This window comes from Elgaria multicarinata, chromosome 3 (genome assembly GCF_023053635.1).
Source record: "Elgaria multicarinata webbii isolate HBS135686 ecotype San Diego chromosome 3, rElgMul1.1.pri, whole genome shotgun sequence".
NCBI classification, from domain to species: domain Eukaryota; kingdom Metazoa; phylum Chordata; class Lepidosauria; order Squamata; family Anguidae; genus Elgaria; species Elgaria multicarinata.
Genome location: NC_086173.1, coordinates 60169077 through 60182613, shown reverse-complemented (window position 1 = coordinate 60182613; position 13537 = coordinate 60169077). Strand labels below are relative to the sequence as shown.

Sequence of the window (13537 nt, the reverse complement as noted above, 5' to 3'; positions counted from 1 at the left end):
AACAATAAGGAGGGGAAGAGAATGCAAACAGGCACAGGGTAGGGTAAGCAGGCACAGGGTAGGGTAAAACTAACAGTATAGAGTCTGCACAACATCTCTTGTATGCTTCATGAACAGAGCAACACCTCAGCTCACTAACAAGGCTTCGAAGGCACAGTCAGGGAGGATATGAGCTTTCAATCTCCACAAAGCACACAGAGACTCCTGATGCGAATGTGTTCCTTTCATTGGAGCAGGTACAGATGCCTCATAAAAGTAGGGCGCATACACCAGGCATGGCCAAAGATAGCATAATTGGCTGCTTGTCCTACCTTAGGAAAAGCAGAAAGTGGCAGTTTGCCTGAAAGTAGGACAGCCCCGATCAAAAGCAGGATTCTCTTCCCCCACTGTAGCTGGGAGGAAGGAAGGCAGGTCAAGTGGAAGAGAGAGAGAGAGAGAGATGGGGAGACAGAGTTATTCAAGACATTTTAGTTTATTAAAATGATTGCTTTGCTCTGTGTGAAAGGAAAAAGTGCCCAGAATGTACTCTTGACAATGAACCACCGGGTCCAGCTAAGAGCCTTGCCACGTTCAAGGCTTCCCTTAGTGACACTTTGGGTGAATTTGTGAGCAGTCGCTATAAATATTTGATCCTGGCATTACTCTTTCAACAGAATCCTAAAAATGTGGAGAAAGCAGCAGCCTGAACAATTTTGTCCATTTGCAGCTTGATTGGTATGGCAAGCCTAAGAAGCTGCAGTGGTCTCCGTGCTCCCAGCTACGGCCAGAGGGAATGGGAGCTCTTGCCAAAGGGCTGTTTGGCACTGGAGCCCATTCTTTTTCTAACCCAATGGTTGAGTGAGTTAGGGGCTCTGCTGCATAGGTTAGCCAACACAAGAGTTTTTCTAAAATAGGACAGTTTGGAGCCTGATTCTAACCAGGATTTAGTTTATAGGACTTCAGGACTGAAGTTCACATTGCCCCATGGCATTCTCACATCTCATTGTTCTCTCTCTCCTTCTACTAGCACAATGACTATTGGATAATACTGGCTGACATGCTAATGTGTGTGGGACCTTTAGGACCTGTGGGACCTAAGGTTAAAACCTGGCGTGCTTCCAGATGAGGCTTTTCTTGTGCAATCTCCCTGTGCCCCATTCAAGGAATTCTACAGGGAGTCCAGAAGATGTAACGCTCCCACCACTTCTTCCATCTTGTTTTCTTTCCACACAAAAAAAATCTGTTAAGGAGGAAAAGATGGCATATCTGCACAATGCGTTTTGACTGGTAGTGCCAGAGCCATCTGTCTGAAGCACATACACACACACACTCCACCCCTCCACCCCACTCCCATAGCATATTTTTGGAAACAAGCGATCCTCTCTAGTTGGGGAGTGCCCACCACACTTCTTACTGCTTCACTGGGGGCCTTTAGTTCATCTTTCTCTAACCACCAAATGTTTTGGACTACAACTCCCTGCATTTCTTACCATTGGCGATGCTGGCTGGGGTTGCTAGGAGCTGGAATCCAGAATTGTCTTGTTTTAATTGGATTTTATTGTTTTAAAATTTCATACTGGTTTTAACAAATTAATGGTTTGATTTGTTTTAGAACTGTATATTTATTGTTCTATTTTTTATGTATGATTTTATCTGTATGCTGCCCTGAGATACTTGTCATATAGGGTAGGATATAAATGTTTTAAAAATAAATAAGCAGACATCTGGAGGGCTGCCTAAGGAGAAACAGTAGGGTCAGGGGCTTTTCTTGAAAAGGAAGATAAAGGTTCTGCGGGTCCTATTGCAGAAACTGAAGCTTGCTATCAGTGCCTGGAGAACTCTGTTAATGTTTTGTAATAAATTAACTCTGTTAATTTATAGTGTCTCAAAATATTTGGAAGTGGATTGGATGGACCATTGGCTTGTACCATGGAAGGTGGGAATTAGGTTTCTAAACCCCAGAATCCTAGTGTATAGGGAGAGGGATTCATACATACTTATTTAGGAGTAAGTTTTATTGAACTTAACAGGGCTTATTTCCGAGAAAACATTTAAAGAATTTCACTGAAATTATCCCTGTGTGTAGAGATGACCAACAAATAATTATGGTCAAACATTAGAGACTTTTGTTTCTTATCTATATTGGGGAGGTTATTTGAAGCATGACTTTGAGCCCTGCTGTAGCTATGGATGCTTTCCAGGTCAACAGGAATTCTTGTACAGTCCAGGCAGAGAGGCTGAGTAGGAAAGAGAAAATCTGTCCTATATCTCAGACTACATCTATGCACTCAGGAACACCTGAGTATCTGGTTATCGTGTGGTGGGTTATTTTAAGTCACCATAGCAACCTTTCAAAATGATGCAAATAGATTTTTCAAAAACAATTCAATGTTCCCTGAGGATGGTTTTAACTGTTGCTGTCTTTCATAATTGGATGTTTACTTTGTTTGTTGGACTGTGTGACTTATTTTTATTGCTCTGTATGTTTCAGTCACTTGGAGCCATTTGTTGGCAGATAATAAAGAAAAATGGAGGGGGCACTACAGGCCATCTAGTCCAACTCCCTGACTGATGCAGAAAAACCAGAGCTAGAGCATCCCCAGCAGATGGTAGTCTAGCCTCTGTCTGAAGGCCTTCAATAAGGAAGAACCTCCTACTCCACCCCATCTAGATAATTGGTTCCATTGCAAACTGCTCTTACTGTTAAGACATTTCTCCTAATGTTCAACCAAAAACTTTCTATAACTTAAGCCCATACCTGAAGCAGCAGAAAATAAGTTTTGCCCTCTTCTGTATAACAGCCCTTTGGGTATTTGAAGAGTCCTGTTGTGCCCCCCTCATATTTACTTTCTCCAGGTTAAACACACCCAGGTCCATCAAATGTTTTTCATAGGGCATGTTTTCCACATTCCATATTCTATGCACTTTTCTGGAAGTAAGCCTCAATGAACACTGATCAACTTACTTCGAGTAAGCATACATAAGATCATACTATTAGAACACTATTTGTGTGTTTTGTGTGTGTGTGTGTGTGTGTGTGTTTTGCTTTCCAATTCATGATGGATGATAGTGAATCACAACAGGCCTTAACCTTACTGTGAATCTGCCCCTTCCACTGAAATTTATTCGCTGCCACACCTGTCCTTGCGAGAGGGGGCAAGGAGGAGGAAACTGGAGCATCTCCTCTTTAAGGCAGGAGTGGAGCCTGTGGCCTTTTAGTAGCTGTTGGGCTCCAACTTCCATCATCCTCAGGCAGATGGCCAATGGCCAGGGATAATGGAATTGCAGTCCAATAACATCTGGAGGGCACGGCACTTTCCCACCCTTGCCTTAGACTAGGCCCACTTGTGGTCCTCCAGATGTTTTGGCCTTTAACTCCCATGATCCATCATTATTGGCTATGATGACTAGGGATGATGGAAGGTGTAGTCCAACAGTACTTGGAGGGCACCACTCTTGCCTTCGACTAAAGTCTCTGGCCCTTACTACACCTAAGGATTATCCCAGGAAAATGCCTGCTCCCAGGATCCCCTATGTGTCATTTTGCATGCACGGGGATGATCCCAGGAGAAAAGGCAGGTGTAGAAACGGCCCTCGTGTTTCACCAATGTCACAGATGAAGCTAACTGGAACTAGCTGTATTATTATCAACCATTTTCAGTCCAGTGTTCTAGTTTTCTAATTTCCTCCCAAACAAAATGTAAGTGTAATACTGTTTTTAAAAAATAGCTCCATATTGTAGCTACAATAACATGGCCAGGATGATTATTATTACATAATAATAAATGCTTGGTTATAACTTATGTTGAAGACAGATTGCATGCACAGGGATGATCCTGGGACGATCTGGGGGCAGGGGGGAGAGGCGGGAACGCAGGTGTAGAAACAGCCTCTGTATGCCTGCGTTATGGTATACTTTGAAGAAATACAGCACGTGTGTCCCTTAAAGATACCCACACTAGATTTATGCGAGTGCAGGAGGAATCTGCGTTTCTGCAAAGGACAGAAATATGCTGGGATGCCTTAAAATAGGGTGACCATATGAAAAGGAGGACAGGGCTTGTTGTATTGCAAAGGAAATTTCAGCAGGTGTCATTTGTATATATGGGGAACCTGGGGAAATTTCCTCTTCATCACAACATTTAAAGCTGCAGGAGCTATACTGTGACCAGATTTAAAAGAGGGCAGGGCACCTGCAGCTTTAACTGTGGTGATGAAGAGGGGATTTCGCCAGGTTCTCCACATCTACAAATGACACCTGCTGAAATTCCCTTTGCAATACAACTGTTAAAGATACAGGAGCCCTGTCCTCCTTTTCATATGGTCACCCTACTTAAAACAGCCTTCCCTACTCTGGTGCTCTTCGCTGGGAATGATGGGAGTTGTAGTCCAACACCTATGCAGATTGGGAGAAGCTGCCTTCAAAGCTAAGCCCCTTCAGTATGCACCGAAAGAGACGCCCGTGCCACTTCTGCGGACATACCTGTCCTTTCCGAGGAGAGCCATTCCCGCGCACCTGAGGCAAGGAAGAGGCGCCAAAGGCACGCCCACTGCCGCCTGGGTGAAGGTAGCGTTTCTACGCACGCGCAGCTGGCTGCCGGTGCGCCTGCGCGGTTTCCTTAGCGACGGGCGTACACAGCCGCTCAGCGAGGTGCTAAGTGCGGGCAGGCGGGCATGGCGACTTTGCCGAATGAGGAGGGCGAACCTGCGGCCAACAGCGGCGGCGACGACTTGGACGGCCTTCAACTCGAGGCGATCATCGGCTTCAATGGTATCGGGAGAGAGGAGTGGAGGGGGCGGGAGGCGCTGGAGGTGTGTGTCGCCGACACCGGGGAGAGGTCAGCGCTTACTGGAAGGAATGGAAGGAAAGAAAGAAAGAAAGAAAGATCCCGCCGGAGTTCAAGGCGGCCTGGAAGTCACGCCTTGGGACCTACAGCTAGCTGACAGTCGCCTATAGTTGTCCACTGTAAAACAAATGAACTCTGTCCATGCTCAGGGGAACCCTCTTCGTTATTCATATCTTCCACCGTTGAGCTGCGGCTTGCAACTTCACCTTTTGGATTGTGCTGTAGAAAGGAGGGATTGAGATATATCAGTTAAAAAATAACGTAGACACGCCTAAGCTAGATCTCCAGTTTCCATCACTCCTGCTGCCCCTGCAAAATCTTTAATGTTTAAACTGACCGTAATCAGGGGAGAGGCCAAATCCACCTCTCGGTTTCAATCAGGAACGATCTCTCCAGGATTCTCATGTTTATTATGGTTTTATACCCAACTGCTGTGTTTTGTGCAACAGTAATGTTGTTAGTTGCATTGAGTGTGCCAAGGGAAAGGCAGGGTATAAGCCTAACAAACAAAGAAATAATAAATTCAGTATGTCCTTTGGTCTAATCTTGTTGAGGCCTGTTTAAAACCCAGTGGAGTCTTAAGTTTGAGGGTGGCAGGCTATAGTATTAAGTATAGAGCTGGTTCAGGGGATTTGGAGAGATAAGCATTTGGAAGGAAAGGGTCTTCAGATAAATCACAGGTTTTCTGTAGGCATTCTCTGCAAGTCTTTCACTTCTATTAAGGTAGGAGATTCAGTTCAGCCTATGGGGACTTTCTGTAGTAAGTAGTGGAGTCTCCATGGAAGACAAACTATGGAAAATTTGTGTGGGGGCAAGATGCCTCTTCTGGAAAGTGAGTAGTTGCATGTTGAAGGGTTTAGTAAGAGCATAAAAAAAGAGTTTGGTTTACAGAGATTCCGTGGCACTTGTGTGTTTTGATTTAGAAGGTTTGAGTGTCTTCATTAGATTATTCAACAACCCCGGCTCAGGGGCTCTTTCAACATTCTCCCAGAAGCTACAGCTGACTTAAAGTAAAATAAAATTTAAAAAAGAGTTCTGGTTAAATATTTAAATCAATTGAGAACCAAAATTCGTCTATCTCTCAGATCCTTGCTCATAGGTAGCGTGGACTGGGAGCCACTCTGTTTGAATAAAAAAAGATATGAGCATAGAGTTCTGCCTTAAAACTACAGACTAGATCAAACTCAATATTCAGTTCAATATATTCTCTAATGTAGGTGTAGGGAAAAGTGGAATGAAAGATTGGAAGAGAATCTGAGTAGTAGGAAGCATTAAGAAACATTTGTGGAGAGCACAATACAAACCAAAATAAGTGCTGTGGAGTGAGTATGCTGAGCAATGAGGAACCAAAAACAAAAAGAAATAAGGAGCAACCCTCACTGAAAGAATGAAAAGAAAGGGAAAGGATCCACCAACATTCCTGAAGTTAAGTGCACTATGTCTGGGAAGTCCAGTGTGTTGTACACATAACAAAAGCCTCAGCATGATTATATCAATAGACATTTGGCAAACATTTAATAAACAAATAGAGTTACTGGTGATTAACAAGTACAAAAGCATGTCATAGACATGAGAGAATGTAAACAAGGGAAAACATATAAATGTAGTATTAAATGGTGATTCCAGACTGTATACACCATTTCCACCTTCGTCAGTAATACACGTTTTCAATTTACAAAAGTTAAGAATTCACCATAACATAAACATATAGGCTTGGCATAATGGCTGTGAGTTCTAACCCCCATGGTAGACTGTTTGCTTCCTGAAGAAAAACGTTGGACTCCTTGTCCAAAAGTATATGGAGTGGATTTCAAATCTGTAATTAACAGCTTCTAGAGATAGCGTAAGTCTAAACTGACGAGGAGAAGCAATGAGGAACAGCATGGCTAAACCTCCGATGCTCAAGGGGTTGGTCACCAGCTTTCCTGTAGGTAGGAAACAACTTAAAGTATCTAAGAAATGTCCCTCTCCAAAGAGCAACTCACTATAGCCCAGAATGCCCCATGTTCTTTCTTCAGTAGAATGACTCTGACGTTTCTCTTTCTTGTCCTCCTTTTCCTTGCAGGGCATGTTCCCTGTGGTCTCATCTGCCATCCAGATCGGGAGCACCTCATCTACCCTCTGGGCTGCACAGTCATTATCCAAGGCATAAATATTCGTACTCAGGATTTTTTGCATGGTCACACCAACAATGTCTCCTGTGTCACCATTTCTCCAAGTGGATCCTATGTTGCGTCTGGCCAGATCACATTCATGGGCTTTAAGGTGGATAAGGGCCCCCTTTTAAAAATGCATTTGTTTTCCAATGGACCTGGGGAAAGCATGACCCTGAAATCTTCTTTTTCAACACTGACCTTTAAATAGTGCCATGTCTACAGATTTAGGTCTTGTAGCTCACAGCTGTGAATGATGCCCGTGAACAGCCCTGCTGTATTTTCTACATCTAGGCTAATTGATACAATCTCTGGTGGAGATTTTAGTTGTATAAGCACAAATTTAAATACGCTAAGAATAAAGTAAAACATTCAAATATTCGCTTTGAACCGTATGTTGGTGAGAAAGCATAAGTGCTGAATGGGAATACTGGAAGGCTGATTTAAAACAGCAAGGGACTTGGTGGTATGAATGCTCTATTTCTGAATTACTTTATAGCATAGTGTGCATGTGACCCTGAGCAAATAATTTAGAGGTTTTTGATTTCTTTATATGGAAATCCAATGAAAAAGAAGAGATAGTCTCTAGTGTTAGAAAATAGAAAAAGGGTTTTATTTTTTGTTACATTTATCTTCAATCTTTAAAAATTGTATTGTTGTAAAAGGACTTAATGTATAAAAAGCTCGACGTTTCAGATCTCCCGATCCTTCTTCAGGAGCTTCTGAAACAACTATTCAATTTTTAAAGATTGAAGATATATGTAACAAAAAAATAAAAACCTTTTCTATTTTCCAACACTAGAGACTATCTCTTCTTTTCCATTGGATTCGCATAGTGTTTTTCCCCTCCTTCATTTATATGGAAGTCAACAATACTTGATTACTTATGGTGTGCGTATCTGGATAGAAGGCCAGTAGCTCTACAATACCTTAATCATGTCAAGCCATTCATATATTTTGGCACTTCTGCCTTATGTTGCTTTATGCTTGATGCTGCCATTTGTCTAAAATGTGCCATGCTTGTGTAAGTTCTTCCATTTGAGGAACTGATTCAACCAGCTCTCTGTCTCAGTAAGGCTGAATGTAACTGATTCAAAGTGTGCCTATGCTAAGGGATTGTAAGAAAGAGTTGTTTATGACCTTTTAAAACTGTTTTATTTTGTTCTGAATATCTTTCACATCACAAACAGCTGATCAAAGTGCTATTGTCATGCTGGTCTTTCTTTTTCTGTGTCCTAGGCTGATATTATTTTGTGGGACTACACGAAAAAAGAGATGTTGGCTCGGCTGTCACTTCACAAGGGTAAAATTGAAAATCTCATGTTCTCTCCAAATGACCTTTACCTAGTGTCACTGGGAGGCCAGGATGATGGAAGGTAAAATTAATCAAATGCTGCTTTCCCTCCCCTTTTCAGTTTTGGAAGCCAGGAGTCAAATGCAGAGAGGAACAAAAACCACCTTGAATCAAGGGAAATGGACACACCTGCTTCCATTCCTTTGCTTTTGAGTTTCACCTTGCATATTCTTTTAGGGATAATTCCAGCACTATCTTTCCCAGTTCATGTGTATTCCCCCAGAGGCATGCATGGATCAGGGAGAACATGGCTAAAGATGTATTTGTAGTGTTAGAGCGCTTGTACACACAACTGACAAAGAGCTGGTCCACCACTTAAATGTGTTGGAATCATGTTTGTTCCAGCTTTTCAACATTGCCCATTTTCTCTCTGCCTTTCTTAGGGAAAAGGAAAGGAACCTCTCGTGCAATTACTGAGTCATTGCTGACTCTTGGAGGGACGCCAGCTTTCGCTGACGTTTTCTTGGCAGGCCTTATAGCGGGGTGGTTTGCTGTTGCCTTCCCCGGCCATTATTACCGTTTCCCCAGCTAGCTGGGTACTCATTTTACCAACCTCTGGAGGATGGAAGGCTGAGTCGACTTGAGCCAGCTGCCTGAAACCAGCTTCCGCTGGGATCAAACTCAGGCCGTGGGGAGAGCTTTGGCTGCAGAAACTGCTTCTTTACCGCTCTGCAACACACGAGGCTCACATGTCTTAGGGGAAAGTGCAAATAAAGACTGATACCAAGAAAATCACCCTTAAGCTTTTGGTCAGTGGTTTTTAATTCAAAGACTTCCCCAACATGGTATTCTCCAGATATTTTGGACTTCAGTTCCCATCAGCCCCAGCCAGCATGGCCAATGGCCAGGAATGCTGGAATTTGAAGCCCAAAACATCTGGAGGTCACCAGTTTGGGAAGGGTGCTCTACAGAATGATACTGGGAATTTGAGGTGTGAGATCTTGGTGTGAGAACAGCAACTCTGCATACTTTTTTGCAGATGTTCCTTTCAGTGATTCATGATCTGAATTGTGTTTGTCTCTTCCACCTTTATGTTTGATTTATCTGTATATATAGTCCTAGCTCCTTCTTGCTTAGCCTCCTTCCACCTCAAACTAAACATCTCCATTATGACAGAACTGGTGGGATAATACAGGTTCCGCTCAAGCTGTAATTACCCACATCAGACCTACCAAGCTGAACACAGTCACCAGCCATATTTTCGCATCCTGACAGGTTCTCAGTAACCTCACTGCTTTTGCTGCTTGCTTGGGACTGGAAGAATGCAGCCCACAAGACTTTGGCAATGAGTTGTGTTTGGCTTGGAGGGTCAGATAGAAGTAATGCTTATTTCCAAGAGCAGAACTTGTATATACATAGTTTATTCCTGCAAGATGCTGTCCACATTCCTGCAAGACACTGCCTGAAATAGGAACACATGATTAGGCAAACAGCTGAACATACTGATTTCTAATGTCTTTGACAGGATTATTCTTATGCTTAAAACTGAGTGAACTGAGGTAGCCAAAGCATGTGTCTGTGTTGGTTTGGATTTAATTATTTGTGGAGTGTAGCTAAATATTTGTATCTGCTTGCAACACCTGAATATGTTGGCATCACTAAGATTGCTGACATTGAATTGGTGCAATATTCCCCATTGTATTGGCTGGCATATTTAATCGTTGAGCTATAAATTTATGTTAAAGATCCTTTTTGCTGCATGTCATGCCAAGCAACAGTCTAGGTGAGATTTATTCCCTCCCAACAGTCTTGTGAGAATAGGACTTGACTTGGGAAGAAATTTGCACTCTGTTTCAATGTACAAATGCCAGTTCTTGAAATCAGCTATTTGGCAGTTCAAATATTAATGAGTGAACAAGCAGTCGAGAAGCCTCAGGTTTATGTGCTCCCTCCTTCCCCTCCGTTCTCTCCTTGCACCCAACTATTCTTTGCCTCCCATCCCGATTTGAGGCATCTCATCTGAACTCGCAACCCACGGTTTGCCCTTGCGCTGCAAAGCGGGATCAAAAACAGGGTTTGGGTGCATGGAATCACCAGGCACTCCTGAGGCTGCTTAGCTACTTCTTCGCCTAATGCCAAACCGTGGTTTGTTGCTGCAGCTGAACTAACTCTGTGTGTAGTGCTCCTAAGTGGACTGGTTTGGGAGAAATCCCCGCTGACTTCATAGGGATGTACTTCTAAGTAAATATTGAAATCCTCTCCCTCTTCCGGCAGCATAGTGGTGTGGAGCGTCCTAAAGAAAGAGGCCATCTGTGGCAGTCCTGCTGCTGCCCGTAGTGCTGGGAACCCAACCACGCTGGTGTATTCCAACTGCAGGGATGAGATGTTCATTAGCGCTGGAAGGTATGGCATTGCTTTTGTGAAAAAGGCACTCATTTCATTATTATTATTTTTAAAAATGAGAACCCTTCAAATCTATTTCATTGTCCGTAAAACTACTTACCTAAATAGTAAGGGGACTGCCCACATGAGAGAGTGGCTTTTCCTTCCATGTGTCTGCCTGGTGGTGGTGGTGATGAAATGGCTTGTATCAGTGTTTCCGACAGGCATTTTCAAGCATTTTGAACCTACTAGCACATTTAGAAAGAGCGGAATTCTTAAATTCTTTGATTCACAAGAGGAGTTTTGCATCAGACTCCTCCTGTAACATTCGCAATGTTTGCATTCAGAGATCCGCACAAGGCAGGGGCAATGTAAAATTGCTCTTTGCTGTGGCCTTTTAATACTGGAAGGGGGTATTTTTGAAATTGCTAGTTCGCTTCTTTCTCACATCACCCTTGGTATGCAATCATTGGCTTTAATAGAGAGTGAGTCAGTGGACTCAGTCACCTACATTTTCCTTGGGACTTGCTGCATCTTGAATGATTGCTACTTCCATCGAGCCGATTGCAGGCAGCTTCCATCGAAAATGATGTAGTTTGTGAGTGCTTGGCATTGTCGCGAGGACCTATCTCAATCTTCTCTGAAATGACCTAATCCACTAACCAAGCCCCCTTCACCCCGCATGCCTGAATAATAGGGAGAGTAGAATGAGTTTATGTTTAGGTGACATTCCTTGCTTGGTATTGGGAAGCTAGAAGGGAAGTAGTTGTGCTGAAGAGATTTATGCGACATTGGTCTATGTAGAATGTATTTTGAAATATGTTCTTTGGCTGCAGTGGAACTATTCGAGTGTGGGAATTGGACTTGCCCAACAGAAAAATCCGAGCAACGGAGTGCCAAACAGGGCAGCTGAAAAGGATAGTTACCTGCACTATGGTAAGAGGCCTGTTACCACTTCCACTATAAGGTGAAGTTGAACCCCTAAGCCAAAAAAGAGCAATTTGTAGCAGTGCTTGTTACTCTAGGTAATGGTTATCAGCCTAGTTTTTTTCTGACTAGAGTAAATTCTTCCCAGAGGACCTGAGTGTGCGGGGTGGATTGTACGGGAGAAGGCGATCCCGCAGGTAACCTGGACCCAAACCATGTAGGGCTTTAAAGGTAATAACCAGCACTTTATATAGAAGATTCTCTCACAAGGTCATAAAGTAGGCAACCTCTATTGATTGGAAGGGGGCGGGGAGGAAGGAGGAATGGCAGGCTGGGAAGAGGAAAGAAAGCATTATTGATAGGAAGCGGGGACATAGCAAGCAGAATGCAGAAAGGTTCATTAAAAGGGGCGATAGAGAGAAAATCCTAAAACTAAGCAGCTATAACCATTGGTAAGAAAAACACCCATTTAAACTGTCTCCCCATGCAATGTAGGGCCCTGCGTGTCAGTTGTGTCCCAGCTAGTCATCCCCCACCTCCATCCCCCAGTTCCTAATCCACCACAGGCATTCTTGTGACCCTAGGAGCAAAGACAGCAACAAGTTTAGCCAAAGCCTAGACAAGAAGGCACAGTGCATGTCTGGCAGCACAAGACCTTCCATTGCTGAGCCCTCCTCAGGAGGAGGAACTAGGAATGGAAGTACACCCCAATCAGGGTACCAATAATGCTTCAAGAAGGGATGGGGCTAGTTATAAAACCTTCATAGGCCCCCTGGCTGTTGCTGGAACAATACATCATTCTGTCCAACTTGTTCAGATTCTTTGGCTGGACAGCACCCCTGTTGCTTCAACAACTTTGTCATGCACCTACTCTTTGCCTTTCTGAACAGATCCACAACATGCCTTTTCTTACATTTGCCAGCTCATGTATTAAGATCTTCATCAGAGGTCCTTCTCTAGATGCCCCTTCTGACATCATGTATGTGGCAACTACGGATAGGACCTTTTTGGCTGTGGTGCATCACCTTTGGGACACCCTCCCCAGGAAGGCTCGTTTCCCATCTACTTTTATTATTTATTTATTTATTATTACATTTATATCCCTCCTTTTTTCCTTCAAGGAACCCAAGGCAGTGTAGATAATCCTCCTCTCCATTTTAGCCTCACAACAACAAACTTGTGAGGTAGGCTGGGCTGAGAGTCTGTGACTGGCCCAAAGTCACCAGTGGGTTTCCATGGCCAAGTGGGGACTAGAACCCGGATCTCCCGACTCCCAGTCCCACACTCTAGCCATTACCCCACACTGGTTCTCTATGTAGCCAAAGTCTGCTTTCATTTTTCCAGGCCTTTTAAAATACCAGTTGATTTTTTTTAGTTGTTCTGCTGTTGCTTTTATTGTTGTGCTGTTTTTACTGAATGATATTTTATTCTTTGTTAAATTGTTCTTAATATGTTTTGTAAAGGTGCTCAGTAAAGCATACTTTCATAAGGTGTTTGCTTTCAGTAAATAAATAAATTAGCCACACTGCACTGATGTCAGGAAAGAGATATTGACACAGTTAGAAAATTCCTGTTTTTCATGGATTGGGGTCCTTTTATATGAGGTGACATCTACTTTTTACCCCTGTTGCTCAAAAGAAAAGGTGGCAATGAATTTATGATGTGCTAGAGCTAAATTATTTATTCATCGTGGCGAAAGGTGTGGTGTATGCAACTTGTCTTTTCTCTTCAACCTTTCTCAGATGACAGATGATGACCATTACTTCTACGTTGGCACAACCACTGGTGATGTCCTGAAAATCAATACAAAAAGCACATTGATGAGTGATTATGGCCCAGTGAAGGAGAAATTCAGCCTGGTAAGTGGCTGCTGTCTTCCACCTCTTGCTAGCGGAGACAGTGTAGTCAAGCAGATAGTGTTGGCACTAAAATAGTATTGCTGCTAAAGTTTAGCA

The 13537-nt window shown here is 43.2% G+C and overlaps 1 protein-coding gene across 1 annotated transcript in view; it reads left to right on the top strand.

The window, feature by feature from the left end:
* Positions 1 to 4653: 4653 nt before the first annotated feature.
* The window catches only part of CFAP52 (cilia and flagella associated protein 52), a 28434-nt gene continuing 19550 nt past the window's right edge, over positions 4654 to 13537 (top strand). Inside the window, exons 1-6 of the mRNA XM_063123248.1 lie at positions 4654 to 4750; positions 6892 to 7091; positions 8219 to 8355; positions 10548 to 10676; positions 11492 to 11591; positions 13325 to 13445. Of these exons, the coding sequence (XP_062979318.1) occupies positions 4654 to 4750; positions 6892 to 7091; positions 8219 to 8355; positions 10548 to 10676; positions 11492 to 11591; positions 13325 to 13445 (784 nt within the window). The remainder of the gene's footprint in view (positions 4751 to 6891; positions 7092 to 8218; positions 8356 to 10547; positions 10677 to 11491; positions 11592 to 13324; positions 13446 to 13537) is intronic.